We start from the raw sequence: 20,493 nt of genomic DNA on the forward strand, positions 1-20,493 counted from the left end.
TAAAGCTCAAAATTGCTACATTTCATAAAATGAGCACGAAAAGAAAGCTGGTTATATGCATACAGATAGGATCTTCTACAAATTTCTAATCCCTTTGCAGTCAAATACCAAATGTAGTTTATCGCATTCGCATCACCCTCAACAAAATCAAACAGGAAGCTCCTTGCCTTAAATACTCCAAGACTACTTTTTCGATCTTCTTGTTGGGACAAGCTATATCAGTGAAGTGAACTGCTCCAAATTAAATTTTGATGTTGAAGTAATCAGGGTCAAAATGGTGTAATCGTACGTAACCATCCTCTCCACCGCTTGAGAAACTAGAAGTTTCAAAGACAAAGAGATGAGTGAAAATAGTTCAAGATTCATGCATTATGTAGACAACTACAAAATAGAAACCCTCTTGCCCACGTTGGTGGTAATAAACAATGTAACAGATAGCTTACAAATACAGTGTTAGTCAACATTAGACAACATGATGAAATTACTATATTAATGATGCAATCGAGCTAGCAGGAGATTGCCATATATCTTCACAAGATACGGAAGACACCAACAACTTATGCGAAAGACATTTGACTTCTAGTTGAACATAAGAAAGATAAAAAAAGGCACCAAGAAAACTGGCAAATTCAACCTTCCATGAATATAGCTTTGAATAAATAGATCCATCAGATATACAGGAAATAAAGTTGAGCAAAGAAACTTTAAAAGGTATTAGATTTTGCTTTATACCTCTTCCCATCTGGGTTAAAAGCTAATGCATTGATTGGCCCAAAATGCCCTTTTACGCCTCCAATTTCTTCTTGAAGTATCTACAAGGCAGCCAAACATTATAGTCAAATGGGATAATTGCAAAATAACAAATCTTCAACAACTACAGAAACATTGTTTAAACAAAATTAACCTTGTCATAGAATTTAGCTTCAAACTTCCCAGCACGATGATCAGTGGTTGTGACAGCTGATGCATCCTGACCACCTCCAAGCACCACCTAGAAGAACAAAGGCATTCAAAAGAAAGATTAGAATGAGATGTAACACATAAAGCAACAAGAAAGATTTCTTAGTGCTAAATGCTGATTATTCAAATCAGTTGTCCTTGTCCACACTCTTCGTATCACCCAACTACATTCAGTATCTTACAACTATACGCACCCATTAGTATATTATAACTATGCAATCATTGAACATAGGTATTTGACCATATAAACAATACTAAACATCTTTAGGCCTTAATATATGAGTACTAGTAATTTAAAAGTTTGAAGACCCTAGAGTTGCTAGATTACTAAGAAAAGAACACCAAATTCCAAAAAAATAGAAAAAATTTTGCCAGATTTCTAACACAGCTGATAAAGGAAAGATGCAATTAGGGAAAAAGAAAATTGCTATACAAGTTATGTCACTAATATTTTATTCATACTTACATGGTCAAGAAGTGGGGACAATGCAACAGCATTGACTGGGCGTTCTGTAACGTAGGTCTTGATAAGCGTCAATGTTCTCACGTCCCATAGCTAAAGATCACCAGACAAAAGACAGAAATACTCAAAATTAATACAGGATAAACAATCTGGAGTTTTCAGAAAATACAGAGTCAGAAATACTCAAAAACTAGAGGAGTTAATAAGAGGCATCACCTTGGCAGATTTATCCAGGGAACCAGTAAGGAAGTGTGAACCATCTGCAGATTTTGCAAGTGATGTTATTGGCTTTTTGTGGCCAGATTCCTTGTCAGCCTCCCTAAGCAGTTTTCCGGTCTACAAGATTGATAGGAAAAATCCATCCAAAAGATCAGACTCTTTCCGGTAAATCAACAAAACTAATAAAGAAAAAGGCAGAAGGCTAGTGAAGAAGGATAATCCAGAAATGAAAAGAGATACAATTCGAAGCATATCAAGAAAGAAGTCAGTAGCATCTATTACATCAGAACTTTTTCAATGTTAAAGCTAAACAGATTAGTTGTGCGACATTGTAGAGCAAAAACAACCTTCCCCAACCCCCCACCAACAAAAACAAAAAAAAAAAAACTATCCACATCAAACAGCAAATTACCTCAGAATCCCATATACGAATCACAGCATCTTCTCCAGCACTGATGATAGTGCTATTCAGGGGTCCCCAAATAGCTCTGTTAATTCTTCCTTGAGGGCCCTTGATTACAAGCACCGATTCCCCAGTCTCTGTATAATTATGCCATAATGTAATAGACTGAGTTGAGTTTAGACATCAAGAAAACAAACCATATGCTTGCAATCAATATTCAAAGCATAATAGCGAAAGAGAGCAACTAAACTACAATGCCAGACGGTTACAAGTAATTACACGTTGTCATTCTACTCAAAAGTCAATATACATTTTAACTTTCCCTCTAAACAATGACTGCCTAATTCTTTACTTTGAACAAAAGAATTACCTTAGACCCAATAACCCAATTAATGAAGCATTTTTATGAAATCCACCCATATCAAAAAGTGCAAAATATTTTCTCTTCCAATTTTTAATCCTCCACATGGCAACTAAAATAAAAAAAAACTCTCAAAATTCAAAACTTCCACCTATAAATGCTAATACAAATTTAACAAATAGGAGTTGTAATCACTTAAAAAGCACGTTAAGAAAAAAGATAGAAACTTTAAACTTACGTTCAGTTGCGTCTCTAGTAATGCGTTTAACATGAATAGCAGAAGTCAATTCCATGAAAGGATCCGTTGTAATCACAGCAAGCTTATCGCCAATGGCGAAATCCACCGACCTCGCCGGCGAATCAAAATTAAATGTAAACAATTGAGTCCCCGTCTGAACATTCCACAGCTTCGCCGTTTGATCAGCACTTCCAGTAATAAGCCTCGTCGAATCCCCTAAAAGTTTGAAAAAAAAAAATTATCAACTTAAATTCTAACAAAGGTTTAAAACTTTCATTTAAAAACAAAATAAAGAACAACTTTAGGGACTTACTCGAGACATCGCAAGACCAAACAGCGCCGTTGTGGCCGCGGTAAGTGCCGAGACGCTCGCCGTTGTCGGCAAACCAAACGGTGGGCGTGTGGTCCTTGGCGCACGAAAACAAAAGATCGCCGTCTCTATTGTACTTGAGAAACGTCAATGGCCTTTCGTGGCCTTTCATCAGAATCGGCCTCATCTTGTCTCTTGTTCCTCGCAAATAACAAGAAAAAATCGCCAAGCTTTTGTTTCTTCACACTACTTAGAATTAGGGTTTTGCGGTAGCTGCTTACTTCTGTAGATTCTGTTTGCTTACGACGACCTCAGTTTTAAGATCCTGCGAGGGGGTTTGCTAAATGGGCTTGTTAATAGGCCCGAAATTTTCACTAATATTGGACCGAATATTCACACTGAACTAGCCCATTTTAGGCCCAACATTCCCTCAGTAGCGGGCTTTGCTTGATGACCGCCCACTTTTGGCCCATTCAATATATTGGTCCGATTTGGTGAATAGTAGGCCCAATTTTCAATTAGCCTTTGGCCCATGGCTTCCAATTTAATTTAAATAAAGTACGAAAAATGTCACCATATCTCATTTTCAAAATTTTCAAAACTATTTTAAAATTTGAATTTTAAAGTCAAATGTAAATATTATATATATATATATATATATATATATTATAATGACACATGTATAATTAGAAGTCACTATATTCATATTAATAAGTTATGAGTTTTGAGTAATATGTCATTAAAAAAATGTTAAAAAAGTGTGTACAAAAACTTTTTAAGATAATATTTTATACAAAAATTATGATGAATATATTGCATTTTCTTGAATTTTATAATAATAAATTATTAAATAAAAATTTATTTTTAAAATAAAATTTAATTAAGTGTTTTAAAATAAGTAAATAAGATACCTCAATCTCATATCATATAGATAATGAGATTCTAAAAAACTTATAAACATCGGTTCTATGCACTTTGTTAGGTAGGGTTTTGAAAAAGAGTAATGAATTCGTGACAAAACAATATATGAATGAATTGAATATAACTCGATTCATATTAATAATGAATTGAATATAACCCGATTCACGTCAAGTATCTCTAAAGATAAGATACACGACAATTAAGAAGTCAAAAGTAAAAGATAAGTTCAGCATGTCTTATCATAGTCAATTTATTTATCTAACAAAGGCATTCTAAAGCATTATCTGATTATCAACATATGACTTTGTCTAGTGCATGTAGCCCTCAAGCTTTGTTTGTTTCATCTTTTCTTTTTCTTTCATTTTATTAAATACCAATGCAAGTTTTCTTCACTTGCGTATGAATTCCACCCAATCAATTGGGTTAAAGTCAACATGATTGGTGCAAATCCGAGTCAACATCTTTTTAATAATTTCAATGCATATTTTATAATTTGATAGCTTATAATATTCAACTCAATTAACTAGGATTATGAAATCTTATTATCGAATTCAGGTATAATTTTAATAAAATTCGAATGAGATTTGAGTAATCATTATACACTTTACTCTAATTCAATTATAAATAGTAAATTTTAATTTTACATTTTTATTCATAAATTATTTGATAATTAATGTGATACTTTATTAAAATTTATTAATTATTTTAAATATGATTTAAGTTTTAATTTATTTTTTGTATGAATTAATTTTAACTTATTAATTTAATTTACATCAACCATATAAATAAAAATTAATTTTAAAAGTTTTGTTATCTCAAGTTCGAGTTTGTTTTAATAAATATTAGTAATCAAGTTCATGTATTAAATTTTAATTTTTAATTAAATTCAAGGAATAAATGAATAGCTAAATTTTAATTAGATTCGGATAATTCAAAATTAATTAGTGTTTTAAGCGTTGTCATTTTTAAATCTTATATTTTAATTTAAAATATGTAAATTTATGTTAAATTTAAATCTTTGGAAAAAAAAAAAAACTCATGCGAGCTTGAATGCATGGGATCACACAGCTAAAAGACAAAATTAGCTGACGTGGCAATTGCTGACTGGAGACAACCAAAATGTCCTTTTTGGCAGCGACAATTGTTTTGTTCCCTCGAATCTTATCCGAAATCCAATCAAACGTCACGTGATCCAGTCTGCCACTGAAGGCTCCAAATTCCCAGCACTAGTCGAAATGGGGCCCACTTAATCGTCCACGTGGAAGCTTGCCACGTTGGATCATCGTAATCATTAGTTCCGTACGCACGCGGTTAGCCTTCAAAAACGCTTCGAAATTAGGAAAACTATGTGCCCCCCACAGGCCTTTTGGGCCCACCCCACCTTCCTTTTCTTATGCTTCTTTCTTAATCCGACGCCGTCGGCGGCCCCACTTACTTACTCACCAGTACATTTTATCAATTAATTTTTATAATACACATGTTTATAGAATATAATTAATAATATTTTATTAAAATCTGAATTTAGTTATTTATTTAGTTGAAAATGACGTAATTACTCCATTCAAGAATTCATTCAACTTGAATTTAATAATAAAAAATAAATTTTAATTATTCTTATATTTATAATTAATCAATTTATTTAAATTAATTATTTTTTAATCTTCGTTCAAGTATTTAAAAAATGAAAATCAAACAATTTTATGAAATAAACTATTAAATGATTAGACAAGAAACTTCCTTGAGATGAGTTCGGACACTAGAATAATAAATAATATGTAATTAGATTTTTTGACATTATTTGACTCATTGAAGTAGAATTAAGATATTTTATAAATGAGTTATAGTGAAATATGAATAATAACTTTATATTATTTATTAATCAAATTTGATTATAGATAATTATTTTTTAATATTTATTTTAAATATTATTTTTAATATATATTAAAAAATCAATTATGAGAATAATATATATTAATATAATAAAAATAAATTATACAAATTATAAACTAAAGTAGTTAGATGTTGTTATCATGTTAACACGATAGACTATGTCAAGACACGTAAGCAATCTTCATCTTTTGTTATTATTAACATAATCACAAAATCTGATGGATTTGATTTATAATTAATACATTTGTTATTATTATGTTAATTATACATAAAAAATATTATTCACCAATTATTTGGTCCATCGAAAAAAAAAGACTATTTTTTTAAAGAATTTGGATTTGAACCTTTTGGCGAAAGTTAGGCTTTGATTTATTTTTTACATTAAAATATATATTTTTTGAAAAAAAAGGACTCACGAAATTAAAATAGGAATGGTCATACATTAACGTTTCCCCTTTTATTTTATCCATTGACACGGAGTAGTTTGTCTGCAAAAAGAAGACAAAAAAAGAAGAAGAGAGCCTTGATCAGAACAACCGTTTCCCGGCACTTGCAGTTGATCACGTTCCCAGTGTCAATCTCCGTAAATAAACCCAAAACCGGTGTCCCTTTAGATCCCTTCCTTTATTCAATTACCAAAACAAATTTCTTCTTCCTTTTTTTATTTATTTTCACCTACAGTTTTTTTTTCGTTATCTGTGGATCTCTCTGAGGAAGAACAAAGGAACAATAAACTGAAGATATGGGAAATGCAAACGGAAGAGAAGACGGAGCGAACGGCGGCGTCGACGATCTCTCCGGGAGATCCAACGGCGGCGACCCGGTCGTACGTGGAGCCGTCTCCGCTGCCGGAGCAAGAGTAGCTGTTCGCGTGCCGTCGTCTGATTCAATGGCGAATACTCCGCCGCAGAGCCCTAGCCGGTCTCGATCCCCTCTTTTATTCGCTCCTCAGGTTCGCATCTTTGAAACTTAGTGATATTTCGAGGACTTTTGGTTTATTGTATTTGTTTATAATCTAAATTACTAAATATACAAAAAAAAAAAGATCATTTTGTTTTAATTAGGAAAAATCTGAGCTTTGATTGTAAATTTGAATAACTAACTGAAGAAAAATCTGTGTGTTGTGTGGACAGATAGGGGATTAAAATTTTTGAATTGTTTGATGGAATCAGACGTGGAAGATAATATTTTTGGGTGTGTTATTTTTTGTCATAGTTTGGGCAATTTTGCAACAACTGGTGAGTGGGGATGTTGGTACTGAGTTTCCTTTTTTTTTTTTTTTGTGGTTCATAGCAGTAGAAGGTTTTTGCATTTTGAGAACTTTGTTAGAAGTTTGGAAAGAAAAGTGACTAGCAAGTAAAAGGGAATGATTAAAATTCAATGCTTTGGTCTGATGTAATGTAACATTCTTTGATTGGTTCACTTCAATGCTTTTGTTTAAGAAAGTTACTGCTCTTTGCACATGTTAGTTCTTAAGAGGGTATGTTTTAGATGTTTCAACCTTTATTATCATCTTTTGAGCTGATGATTAATGAGAACTAAACGTGTACGTGAACACATGGGGGAAGGGAGAAGAGTGTTAGATAAGACTAACAAAATGCCAATAACCCAATAGTGTTCAACTTTTCGAAACATGGAATGGAAACTTCTTTGCTGTTGGAATCCCCATTCTCTTTGGTGTTTAAATTGTGTTTTTCCCCATTAGAATGGTTGCCTTTTACATATTTGTGGTTTTGGTTTTCCCATGTCTAGATTCTTGTGGAGCTCTAGACACTTAATCTGGACAGTGGCCTTAAAACTGATAGCCTGTGGTTGTTTTTGGTGTATTTTCAGGCTCCTGTAGCTCCCTTACCAAGGGGTGATGGCCATTCCTTTTTCAACCAAATTTGGCGGCATGATTCTACTGGGGTTGCTGATTGTCCATCTGAGAAAGGAATCCCTGTCATCATTACGTGGAATTATGGTGGTAATGATGTGGCTGTGGAAGGTTCTTGGGACAATTGGAGATCAAGGTAGGTCGTCAGTTCCTTAGTGTTCTAGATGCTGACATTTTCATGCATAAGAAATGCTGCTATTCCTCTTTTTGTCTGAAACCCAAGTATGGACGGCATATAAGAGAGTCTATTATATTTTTACTTGCAGGAAGACACTGCAGAGAGCTGGTAAGGACCACTCAATTCTTTTGGTCCTTCCATCTGGCATATACCATTATAAGTTTATTATTGATGGCGAATGGAGATATACACCAGATCTGCCTTTTGTAGCTGATGAAATGGGCCATGTTTGTAATATTCTTGACGTTCATGTATGTATCTTTTTATGCCCACTTGCTCACATTTGAATTATGCAACTTTCTTTTTTACTTCCTGTAATGGTGCTTTCCTAGGCTGCTGTAGTATGATTGGCTGGGATGTGGAACTGGGAATTTATGAATTTGAAATATGTTGTTGCATAAAAAGAGAAGTCTAAGGTTTATTTTTTGAGCACACAAGGAAGAATAGGTTCTCTCATTTTTAAAACATCTAAATAATGGTTTTCTGATTTGATCATTGGCCATAACTAAGATCTCAGTGATAAGTGTCACTATTTTGCTGCCTTCATTCACTTAATTATCTCACTCTTTCTTGCAGGATTATGTACCTGAAAATCTGGATAGTGTAACTGAGTTTGAGACCCCAGGATCTCCAAATTCCAGTTATGGTCAGGCACTTCCAACAGAAGAAGATTTTGCAAAGGAGCCTGTTGTGGTTCCATCCCAGCTACATCTAACTGTCCTTGGTACAGATACCCAAAATGGAGCATCATCCTCGAAGCCTCAACATGTTGTACTTAACCACCTTTTCATAGAGAAAGGATGGGCATCGCAATCTGTTGTTGCCCTGGGATTGACCCATAGGTTTGAGTCCAAATACGTGACTGTTGTACTCTATAAGCCATTGAAAAGGTAACATGTGCTTTTCCCATGCTTCACTTTGTAAAGAAATGAAAGTAACTTTCACATTTGTTTGTGAAGGTACCTCTGTTCTATAGATCTGCTTTGACACTTTAACATGCTCTTTGTTTGTTCTGTTGTACTTTAATGTTTGTTTACTATCAAATGTTTGCATACAGAAATTTTTGCCATCTTACTAGCACTTCAAAGTTAAGGCGACTGCTATGCTATTTTTGCTATGTCTGGTTTCTTACAGCTTTGGCAGTTGATGTGTAAAAGCAATTAGGTAAAGCTTTATTAGACTGGCACCTTACCCAACTAGTTTATAGAAGGGCAGAAAGACAACTGGAATCGGACAATAAACATATGTCATAAGCAAGACTTGCACACCAGCAGATGTACTCAGCTAGCAGCGAGCTTACCTTTACTTTAAGCAAGGTTTGAACCTGTCGTTGCCAAGATGTTTGTGGCATGAAAGGAAAAGAAACATAAGTGCAAGCTTTGTGATGTATGAATTGATTTGATTTTCTTATAAGAAAACTGGTTTGGATATGAGAACAATCCCTAGAAATGAAAGCATTGGCTGTAGCTTTTAGCTTAGAACGAGCTTTACCATTGTGTTGGACTAGAATGAACTGAAAATGCAAGACAGGAACCATCCAATAGTGGAAGTACCAATTGACAATGGAAATCATATGATCCAGTTGGAGTAGGTGAAAATAACCCTGCATATTCCTACTGCATTTCAACATTTTAATATAATCATTCCGAGGAAGACACATACAAAATATGTTGCTTACATTTAAGAACATTGAGATATCTTCTGACAAAAACTTGTAACCATTGCATATTTGCATCAACATACAAACCACAGAACTGTCTCTGCTGCGCAGCCATGTGGAGTGATCATCATATGTTGAAGCCACTTACAAAATAAATTTCATACATTGTACATTGAGGGATAAACATATTAGAACTCTTGAACTAAAACTACAAAACAACCTGTTCCATGACCTAATTGTTCTCAAGAAAGAGTGGCACTCATGTGAATTTTTCTCCAAAAGCAATTGGCATTCACTTCTTGGACTTCGCTTTAAATATCGTTTCCTTGAAGTATCTGAGTTCTGATATGCTCTCTCTGATGTCATCCATGGCTCTGTGTCTCTTTTCTTTGGGAGGGGCTTTCTTTTGATCTGCATATGCAATGAGATTAGCATATGATTCAGCAAAAAAAAAAGATAGGAGACACCATTACAATTTAAACACAGTCTGCTGTTGGGTGTTTGTGTGCATGCACTTGCACGGCAAATAAAAGAATCATAAAGCATGATAAGAAGCACACACAAAATAACCTCAGCAATCTAGAAATCAGGCCAACAGTTTGATTTCATCTAACGATTCAATGAAATTGTTAATTCAAAATTTTCAAAGATATCAAATACAAATTTTTCAGCAACGAACTGGACTTACCTCTAGGATACCAGCGAATGCAAAGAGCCCTCACACTGCTCACGTCAACGACTATATGAGAGAAAAGACTAGCCAACTCTGGCATATATTTCTGCCAGGAAAAGACTGGTTAGGAGGTGACACAAAACTTAAACAAGAAACTAAAAATACCGTTGAATATAAAGCAGGTTCCTAGGCTGTGGCACAATTCATAATTTGTGACACAACTTCAAGAAAAAGTACCAAAAGATCAAAAGGATACCAACAATAAAATTGGTTTGGCTAATCAATTGCCACAGAAGAAAACCAACTCCACATTCATCTTCTAGTACATGCAACTACCCTTTTCAGAACAGACCAGAAAATTATTAAAGCAACAATAAGGGGAAGTTTATGCAAGAACCACAGGACTTATCCATTCCAAATAGCACTGGAATAGATAACATATAATAAAATTTGACCGTTTTCTATTCTATATATTATTGGATGCCCCACTTATCAGCTAAGCACCCCCAAACCCAATTCTGTATCATCAGGTTAAAGAAAAATGGTGTTTGTTTCAATTCTCAACAGAAAGCAAGTATGCTAAACTGAAAAGTGATAGTGGCTTGACTTATTACCCTTAAAAAGAGAAAATCCATATAAACCGAATTTCCAGCTATGTGAGGTGTGTACGTCCCAATGTTACTCTTCACAAATTCTAAGACCTGAAGCATCAAAAACCATAATATCAAAATTTTGAAAAAGAAAATTTTCTTCCAACTAGAATTCTAAAATCTATAGTTAAAGCATACCAATTAGTGAGTTTCTTACTGAACTAAAATAATCAAAGCATACCACTTGATGATATTCTTACTGACCTGCTTTTCAGCTTCTCTTTCGCTAATGGTACTCTGGAGCACTTTCTTCGTCAATCCTGAAACAATGTAAGGTTGTAGTCATGGTTCCTGATCTCTTATTCCATGAAAAAGCAGATAGATGCTGATGATAATGGAAATTTACATATCAGAACACAATTTTTCTTGAGCCACATACCACTAGCTGCGTGATGTTCTTGACACCATTCCCCCATTCTATCTAAACACTCTTTAGATTGATGGATAACCAGATCAGGACCCTTAAAGAGAAAATATTCAAAATCAGAACATAGGACTTCCAAATTTGCAACGGTGTCTTTTTTACTTCAACAAAATCCATGTGCGTTATAAAGTGGAAATGGCATTACAAAACTGGAAACTTGTTGACCACTTTATAACTATCAAAACCATCCTTTCTTCAAAAAAAACTGCTGTTTTCTAACAAAATGCTTGTGAGAAGAAAGCAAACAAAAGCAGAGTAATAAATGATGATTGTCTTATTCTGAATCACGGACACAACCAAAGGAAAGAATAAATAAATAAATACCTCCAATGTTTTGGTGAGATTGCCATCTGTAATTATACAAGCTATCTCCAGAATTCTATCAACCTCAATATTCAAACCTGCATAGTAACATATGTAAACAAACATGAAATGAAATGCATACCATTTTTACGCCGCATTATCACCATTTTAGAGTTAATAGATACTTATCAATAGCCCTTTCCTTGAGCTTACCGGTCATTTCCAAGTCAATCCACACAAGGGGTAACCTGTAGTTTTCAGAAAGCAATGCCGAAATCGGTTCACTCTGTTTCTCCTTGTTGACAACTGCCGCAGCAGTTGAGCCCTTTCCATTGCTTTTCTTCTTACCTGTCGCAAAGGCTAAATGTCATTCACTAATCAAATTCTTCAAATTACAGTCGCCAGCATAAAACTTTTTGGTTCATCACAATTTTTTCTTTTTTTTTTTTTTTATAAAAAGCCCCAAATTAGATATTAAAAGCTTCCTTACCAACACTACAAAGCTTGCACAGAGTCAACAAAAAAGCAACTCGAAAATAATTCAAAGAAATAAAATTACGTTTCGAAGTGCTTAAAAACCCTAACCCAAAGGCAGTAACTGGGTGATTTGAAAGCACATACCCTGACCTGAGGTTTTGGAACCGGAAGAGGAGGTGGCGGCGGCAGACGGGCTATGGCGGTCGTCGACGTCAACATCCAGCACCGAGAACGCATTGGAGAGGCGGTCCATTTCTCTTTCTTAAGCTTTTGGGCGCAATTTGAAACCCGTCTCCCGATTTTTCAAAGTGATTTCCAACGCTGCTCTGGGCTTCTCAGTTGAGCCCGGAAGAAGCAGCAGGGTGGGTTTAAGCCAAAGCTCTTTCCTTTACTTGACTAACATGTGTATACACCATCCTCCACAGAATAAACAATCCTTCTATACAAAGTATACACTTTTGGATTACCTCCATTGTTGTATTTTTTATAAAGTTGGGTAAGTTTTGATATAAATTTTACGAATTCATATTTTTAATTTAAAAAATATATTTATTAAATAAAAAAATTTATTTATAAATTCAAAATTTATCTTTATTTTTTTTATACGAAATATTTAATATCAGTCATTTTAACTTGAAATCGAAGTTTTTAGACATGATTACAATTGAAAGGAGTTTTTTCAAAAAAAGTATAATTTGTATTTTATATTGTTATTATCATTAGGAAAAAAATTATAATCTATAAAAAATTTATTATTTAACAAAAATTTTGTATTTTTTATTATTTTAATTATTAAGTTAAATATATAGCTTATAGAAATGAGACAAAAAATTTAATCTTTAACATATATAAGAATATAAATAGCATAACATATATAAGAATATTTATTTTTCTTTCCCTACAAAATCAATCTTAAACATTTATCTCAATTTTTATTAGAAAAAAACAGTTCATTGAATCTTTAAAATCCCACACCAAGTTTTTCCTTTTCTTTTTGTAATTAATAGAATTATTATTAAAGTTTATGTTGAATTTTTTTACAAAAATTGAATATTTATTTTATTTTTTTAAACAATAATACTTAAAATAATTTATAAAATTTTAAAGGATTGAATTTTGCTATTTTTAGAAAGGAAAAATATTTTCTTTTGTATTAAAGTAAAAAAAGAAAGGAAGGAATCTATAAAGAAACAGAACACGTCCGTCACTTAAGAACTGAACTGAACCGAACTGAATTTAACCTAGTACCGGTAACGAAGTCCCAAGTGAAAAAAAGATGGCGGCTTCTCCAAGTAACGAACTTTCTGAGAATAAAACCCTAGATTCTGACACCCAAAATCCCCAAGCCAATGGCCACGATTCAACCGAGGATCCCCAACCTCTCGACGAAGCAATCCAGCTGTCCGATTCCCAATCAACGGCCTACACCAACCCAGGAGAGAAGCGCAAGCGGGAGGACCAGGACCCGCCCCTCCACCCTTTGTGGAAAACCAGCCTTTGCTCTTATTTCAGGCGGCAAGATGGGTCCTGCAGCCATGGCAGCACGTGCAGGTACGCGCACGGCGAGGAGGAGCTCCGGCTTCGGCCGGATAACACGTGGGACCCGACTTCGGAGCGGGCGAAGAAGGCGATGAAGGGGGAGAATGGAGAGAAGCTCGCGGCGAAGGAAGAGGAGGAGGATGAGGTTATGATGACGGAGATGGTTATGGATGATGAGGACGGTGAGGGTGGTGAAGAGGGTGGAGACCCTCAATTGAGTAAATGCTTGGTGCATTTGCCAAGGAAGTGGAGTTCGGATAATTTGAGGAAGTTTCTTAGTGAACAAGTAAGTGTATTATTGGTTTAAGTCTTCATATACTGTGTTTAGTTTAGTCTTTTACTCTCAAACAAAAATCAGAAGAAATTAGTAGGAAGACAGCATCATCAAATGGCGGAATTTGACCTTAAGGTACTATTAATACTACATGCTATCATAGCTTAGAAGGGAATAAACCGAAAATAGATAAGGATTGGATGAGGAGTCTATGTTTCTCATGCTGATTTCGAAAGCATGCATCCAGTGGTGCTATTTATATATCTATAGTTCTATAATGTTAGTGTTGGGCCTATGCACGTGGTGTTGTTCATAATGGAAGAATGGAAGAAAGCCATTCTCTATGTTGTCATACTTTTGATGATATTCTGGATTAATATTGCAGTCCTTTGGAAACAAACATTTACCCGAATATCTTAAACCTGGCTTGTCATTGCTTGCTATTTCTCTGCCTTCTATGCTTTTTTGAAAGTCTTTGTTCGTCATTTTTTGATCTTTGCTTTTTGCTTATTCATTGTGATTGTTTTTTTCTTCCAGGGAATTCCTTTTAAATCTGCAAAGAAAAAGAAAGGCATGGTAGTTGGTTTTGTGAGTTTTGAAAGTGCAGAACAATTGAAAAGTGCAGTTGAGGTATCCCACGTTTCAGTTACATACAGAATCATTGAACCATAGACATGCTATAAATTTTCTGACTGGTATATAAAAATCTCTTCAACATGAAAGGAGCTGGAAGGAATATCTTTTGGCAACAAGACTTTAAAGGTTGCAAGTGTCATTCCTCGATCATTTGAGAGGAAAGGCAAATCAGCAATGGCTGCACCTTTGAGCTACCAACAAGCTTCGGTTAAGGAGAATGCAGGTGTCTCTATCAATACAAATGGGGTTGAAGATGGTGCTCCAAATGGTGATAGTTCTGCACTTGATGATTCAGCCTCAAAGGCGAAAAGTGCCCGTGATGCAGTCACTCCTCTTGCTCATGTGCCTTATGGTGATCAGTTGGTGCGCAAGAAGAATTCTGTCATGCAAATGCTCAAAAAACTTGTTGGAAACACTTCTCTTCTGTTCTGTTTTTGCAATCATGTTTTACATAATCAATATTTATCAGACTAATTGTTATTAATTTTTTGGCAGACTAGAAATGCACGTAAAGCTTGTCCTAATGGTGTTTCACTTCCTGAATGGGTTCTTAAATCTAGGGAAAGAGGTTTGTTTCACCTTTTACTCTTCCAAAAGTGATCCTCTCATTAGATTTATATGAATAATAATTTGAATTGTAGTTGGATAAGTATTTGATCATTGCTTCTTTAAATCAGAATGAGGATGGTAGGGTCCCTTATGGCTGTGTTTTTTTCAATCTCCACTTGTGTAGGTGGTCTTCCATGTGAACTAGAAGGTATAATTGAATCACCAGTTGTAAATGGATACCGCAACAAGTGTGAGTTTTCTGTTGGATATTCTCAGCAGAGCAAACCGACAGTGGGCTTTATGCTTGGAAATTTTAGGTAAGACTTTTAACCTGCTTAGCAACTTCATGTGTGTTGGAGTTGTGTGCCTAAAGACAAGAACATTTTCAGGGAGGGTGTGACAGCAGTGGAAGAACCTGTGGACTGCCCAAATGTTTCAAAAATTGCTTGCAAATATGCTTTGATCTTGCAGGAATTTCTTCAACATTCAAGCTTACCAATTTGGAACAGATTTAAAAATACAGGATTCTGGCGTCAGTTAACAGTATGTACTTTTGGCAATGGCTTTGAGCATAAAAAATTTCACCAATCTAGTACAATTGCTGCTTTGTTTTCCAATGGCTCTAAATGGAGTTGTTGGAAAAGTCTGTTTAATCTTCTGTTAAAATTTTATTTAATTTATAAGGTCCGAGAGGGAAGATCAGCTGGGAAGGTAGGAGATGAAAATCTTGAGGCCAATATTTCAGAGGTCATGCTTATGGTTCAGGTTTGTGTCTAATGAACTTGTTTTTGAAATCTTTATGGTCATCATTAAGGTGGTCTAATTAGCTGTACCATGTTATAAAGGACCATGGAAATGCTGATTAGGAATGAACAGAAAAAATAATTTTGCCTCAAGCTAGGATAATTTTTTTAGTTGGGTGGGTGGATTATGTTTTTGGGGTAAAATGACCAATATATCACCTTGTACACCTATTAGCACGTTTGGTTCACGGAATAGATAGGAATGGAATAGAATAGCTATTACGTGAGAATAAAATGATATGAGAATATAATAGAATAGGTATTATATAATTTGGTATGACGAATGAAATAAAGCAGGAATGATTATTATGACTTATTGCAGTGTTTGGTTGGTAACAATAATTTTGGAATAAGGAAGAAATAAAAATAAAAAGATAAACATTAATATTTTATTTAAAATCTAATCATTAACATTATAAAATATTAATATTTTATTTATAATTTAAATATTATTATGATTATTTTTTTAAATTATTTTATTTTAAACATTAATAATGTATAATTTATTTAAAATATTAAAAATTGATAGTTTAAATATTAATATTTTATTTATACTTTAATTATTAATATTAAATGTTATTATGATTATTTATTTTTATTTAATTTTATCTTTTAAATATTAATAATTTATATTTTATTTATAATATTAATAATATATCATTTAAATATTAATATTTTATTTATAAAGGAATGATTAATTTTTTAAATATAAATATTTTATTTATAGCTTAAATTTTATTATGATTATTTATTTTTATTTAATTTTATCTTTTAAATATGAATAATTTATATTTTTTAAAATATTAATAGTTGATTATTTAAGTATTAATATTTTATTTATAATTTAATCATTAATATTATAAAATACTACTATTTTATTTATAATTTAAATGTTATTATGATTATTGGTTTTTATTTTATTTTTTAAATATTAATAATTTATAATTGATTGAAAATATTAATAATTGGTAATTTAATTTACAATTTAAATATTATTATGATTAAAATATTAATAATTGTAATTAATTTTTAAATTCAAAATATTTTATAATATATAATTAATAACTTAACCTTTTTATTATAATAAGATTTATTTTTCTCTATTTGCATTTTTCATTTTTTAATTTAAATTTGACTTAATAATTTAAAAATTAATATTTTAAAATATTAATTTTTATTTATAATTTAAAAATATGAAATATTAATATTTTTTAATTTTAATTTAAAATATTAATTTTATAAATTTAATTTGTAATTTTTAAAAATAAATAAGGACATTTTAATTTAAAATGTTTAAATTTTATTTCCATAGGTGTGGAATAGCTAATACCATAGGGGAAAGTGGTATTAGCTATTCCAAGCTTCTGTCCAATTTTCAAAAATAGTCATTCCTTTCGGAATGGCTATTCCTTCCCCAAGAGCAAACCAAACAAGGGGATAAAATTTTGTAAGGAATAGAGGGGGCATGGCTAAGCCATTCCCCCAACCAAACATGACCTATATGTTACATATCTGCTAACTTGTTTCTTATATACTGATTGCATAGGTTTGCTCAGTTGGGTTTGATGATGCACAAATAACCAGTGAGTTTGAGAGGCTGGCTCAAGCATTTGCCGCAGGTGCTGCTGCAAATTCTCCTACTCTGCCTCTAACAGCATTAGTTGTTCAGGTACTTGTTCCATCATAATTCTGTTCTAATCTGCAAAATTATTAAACAATTTGTGTTCCATCATGATTCTTTTCTCTCTTCTGGGTACAAGATAGCACTATGGCTTGAACCTAGATCTCTACCATCGCAACTACATTAGCTAAGCCAGGTGGCTTATGTTGTCTCTTCATCTAATTGCTGTTTTCTCATGGTCTCCGTGGTCATCAGGATCATCAAGGAATATCAAACGTGGCACCAGCTGATGCTCCATTGCGTTCAATACCCATCCCGAAGGCAGAAAGTGGTATTGAGCTGGAGACAAACGGTAATGTTGTAGAAGCTAGAATTCATGATTGTATAAGCAATCTTCAGTTCTCTATATCTCCAACAGCATTTTTTCAGGTTAGGACTTCAAGCCACTATAGATATCTTTCAATTGAAATATTGTTGTTGGTAATTCTGGATAATTTGCAACTGCAAATCTATTGCAGGTCAATACCCTTGCTGCAGAGAAATTATATTCACTTGCTGGGGAGTGGGCTGGTTTGGGTCCTGATACCTTGCTATTTGATATATGCTGTGGGACTGGAACAATTGGGCTCACGTTAGCGCATCGTGTTGGTATGGTAATAACACTATCCAGTTCCCATGCTTGCTCTTGTTTATTGTGATGTACATGACCGAGCATCTATATGTCTGCATCATATGACATAGATTGAGCTCCATAACAATGTAAAGAGTGACAATGTTAAGGCTCTTTGATGTTGTTATTGTGAAGTATTAAACTAATCAATATTGCTTCAGTTAATTTATGTATGAAATATCGGTTTCTCTCCTTTTCAATGATTGAACTTGTCTTGGCACTAAAATCTGCAGGTTATTGGCATTGAAATGAATGCTTCTGCAGTTCAAGATGCTCATAAGAATGCTGAGCTTAATGGGATAAAAAATTGTAGATTCATCTGTTCAAAGGTTCGATTTGCCTGCTGCATCCTTGGTTGTTTGGTTTATTTGGGGGAGAGGTTCAATTGTTATAGTTACTTAAAAACTTCATTTTATTGTTTGGTTATTTTCCTCTGTGTTTTGTGAGGAACAGGCTGAGGATGTAATAGGGTCTCTGCTGAAGGAGTACCTAAATGTGTCTGAGAAAGAAGCTCAACTTTCAAGTGCCTTAGAAAGTAGGGACAGAGAAGTGGTCACCTGTGAAGAGAAAAATACATATATGACCAATGCAAATAATGCTGGAGAGAGCTCATGCCAAGAGCCTGAAAATCAAACTTCAGAAACTGATGGAAAAGAGCTCCAAAATGAACTTCAGGAGAGTTCCACTTCAAAAGATGAAAACTCTTCAGTGCAGCAATTCAAAAATGTAGTTGCTATTGTTGATCCTCCACGTATGGGACTTCATCCCACTGTAAGTATTATTATACTCATGATATACAATCAATTTTTTATGTTTCAATTCTTTTAAGCTCTATGATTGCAAGATGTGGTTCATTGTTGACCTCATGGTAGCCTCATTCAAATTCAATCCCTATCAAGTAGCGGTTAATCCAAAGATTCTGAACCTATACTTTGAAAACTCTCTCCAGAACTTCTGTAATATCAATAACAGAGTAAAATCAGTTTACTCAAGTTCAGCGTTCACCTAATTCTTTTTCCAAGTAGTTGACTTTAATTTTAGACATTGTTCTTCTGTCTGCAGTTTATTTGTGTAAAACCTATATGCTTTAAGAAAATTAAAGGTTTCATTTAAATGCAGATCCATCTTGTCTTAGAATCTTGGACGTCATCTCTGTACTTCTAAACAAAACCTGTTTACCATTTTATTGTTCTCTGAAAATGCAGGTGATCAAAGCTTTAAGAACTCATGCATGTCTACGCAGGCTTGTGTAAGTTTCCAATTTGAGCTATTTGTCTTCTTGCTTTGGTTGTTCATGTCCCGTCCCCTCTCTCTTCAACCTGAATCCAACCCTCTTTCTTTTCTCTAGGTATATTTCCTGCAATCCTGAAAGCTTAGTGGCAAATGCCATTGAGCTCTGCACACCATCTCCTGAGAAAGTTGAGAAAGGGAAGAAAGACAACAGGGGCTGGAGGAACATGAGCAGTGCTGGTTTAGCACGGCACCGAGCCAAGTCTATGCCTATTTCAGAGCCTTTCCGACCTGTAAAAGCCATGGCTGTTGATCTTTTCCCTCATACTCCACACTGTGAAATGGTGATGCTCTTGGAGAGATAGTATGCCCTCATTTCGCTGGCGATAATATAACTTTATATCAAGTCAAACATGAATATAGTGCGGAAGATTAGTGTACCAACAGAAATTTTGAGAGTAGCTTTCCTATCTTGTTAACGTTAATTAATTTTCGTTAATTGTTGTATTTATATTTTAAATTCCATAATGAAAATTCCAAGGTCAGGATGAACTTCCCCTCCACTTTTTCTCTCCTCTTTAAACTGGACCGGCTCAGCCATGATTGGTTATTTCTCTTTTTAGCTATTGAGAGTATTAGAAATTTAGTAATCATTCATCAATGAAGAACATAGAATTATACGACAAAGTTTTCTGCATGTCAACCAGCTGATTCAACCTCTCAATAAGACAATAACTCTTTGTTTCTGGTAAGTCACTATCAGAAATGGGTGTAACGTCCACGTGCATGTCATCTCAAAGAGCTTGAAATAATGGGAAAGTAACACTAACAAGAGTTAGTGGCACAGACGCCCCAGCCTTATTTGTTGAGACTTGCCCCGCCCATTTATTCCCATCCCTTCCCTCCCATCCCACCCAAGGATCATGTTCTTTCCTTTATTATCTTGATGCTGTGGTTCCTTCTTGTATGATGCTATGTTATTACTCTTGTTTCATGGTTCTTAGTTTTTACCCTAAACAGGAAAGAGAGCTCCTCTCCCCGTGGGGCTTTATCCTTCTGTTGCATTGGCTTTTACAGTGTGAATCTCATTTGTCATTCATGCATGTGTCTAATGTAAGGTATGAATCATGTCCTCCTCCTGTTGGTTGGGTCTATGTAGTGTTTT

At 33.9% G+C, this 20,493-nt stretch overlaps 4 protein-coding genes across 5 annotated transcripts; 2 read left to right on the forward strand and 2 right to left on the reverse strand.

Annotated features, from left to right (window-relative positions):
- LOC18590860 (eukaryotic translation initiation factor 3 subunit I-like) lies at window positions 1-3,267 on the reverse strand. The gene is made up of 8 exons (XM_007016647.3): window positions 2,958-3,267; window positions 2,645-2,860; window positions 2,055-2,182; window positions 1,640-1,759; window positions 1,427-1,516; window positions 905-991; window positions 733-812; window positions 1-317 (listed from the first exon to the last, which is right to left on the reverse strand). The coding sequence occupies exons 1-8, from the start codon at window positions 3,139-3,141 to the stop codon at window positions 242-244; spliced, it is 981 nt and encodes a 326-aa protein (XP_007016709.3). The 5' UTR covers window positions 3,142-3,267; the 3' UTR covers window positions 1-241.
- Window positions 3,268-6,251: 2,984 nt separating this feature from the next.
- Window positions 6,252-8,839, forward strand: AKINBETA1 (5'-AMP-activated protein kinase beta-2 subunit protein). Its single transcript, XM_018127957.2, has 4 exons — window positions 6,252-6,717; window positions 7,599-7,777; window positions 7,908-8,070; window positions 8,396-8,839. The coding sequence occupies exons 1-4, from the start codon at window positions 6,508-6,510 to the stop codon at window positions 8,711-8,713; spliced, it is 870 nt and encodes a 289-aa protein (XP_017983446.2). The 5' UTR covers window positions 6,252-6,507; the 3' UTR covers window positions 8,714-8,839.
- Window positions 8,840-9,403: 564 nt separating this feature from the next.
- On the reverse strand, window positions 9,404-12,485 carry LOC18590863 (Polynucleotidyl transferase, ribonuclease H-like superfamily protein). Of its 2 annotated transcripts, none has more exons than XM_007016652.3 (8): window positions 12,157-12,485; window positions 11,743-11,877; window positions 11,551-11,627; window positions 11,182-11,263; window positions 11,007-11,062; window positions 10,767-10,853; window positions 10,168-10,258; window positions 9,404-9,890 (listed from the first exon to the last, which is right to left on the reverse strand). In XM_007016652.3, the coding sequence occupies exons 1-8, from the start codon at window positions 12,257-12,259 to the stop codon at window positions 9,772-9,774; spliced, it is 750 nt and encodes a 249-aa protein (XP_007016714.1). In that variant the 5' UTR covers window positions 12,260-12,485; the 3' UTR covers window positions 9,404-9,771. The 2 variants fall into 2 exon arrangements, with proteins under 2 accessions (XP_007016714.1, XP_007016713.1); XM_007016651.3 differs by having other exon boundaries at window positions 12,151-12,484.
- Window positions 12,486-13,190: 705 nt separating this feature from the next.
- LOC18590864 (zinc finger (CCCH-type) family protein) lies at window positions 13,191-19,891 on the forward strand. Its single transcript, XM_007016653.3, has 14 exons — window positions 13,191-13,831; window positions 14,357-14,449; window positions 14,543-14,860; window positions 14,951-15,023; window positions 15,189-15,321; window positions 15,394-15,547; window positions 15,689-15,769; window positions 17,354-17,476; window positions 17,684-17,857; window positions 17,947-18,081; window positions 18,332-18,427; window positions 18,552-18,869; window positions 19,304-19,347; window positions 19,447-19,891. Exons 1-14 carry the CDS (start codon window positions 13,283-13,285, stop codon window positions 19,691-19,693), a joined length of 2,538 nt encoding a protein of 845 aa, XP_007016715.3. The 5' UTR covers window positions 13,191-13,282; the 3' UTR covers window positions 19,694-19,891.
- Window positions 19,892-20,493: the final 602 nt, after the last annotated feature.

This window comes from Theobroma cacao, chromosome 9 (genome assembly GCF_053813885.1).
Source record: "Theobroma cacao isolate CCN51 chromosome 9, ASM5381388v1, whole genome shotgun sequence".
NCBI lineage: Eukaryota > Viridiplantae > Streptophyta > Magnoliopsida > Malvales > Malvaceae > Theobroma > Theobroma cacao.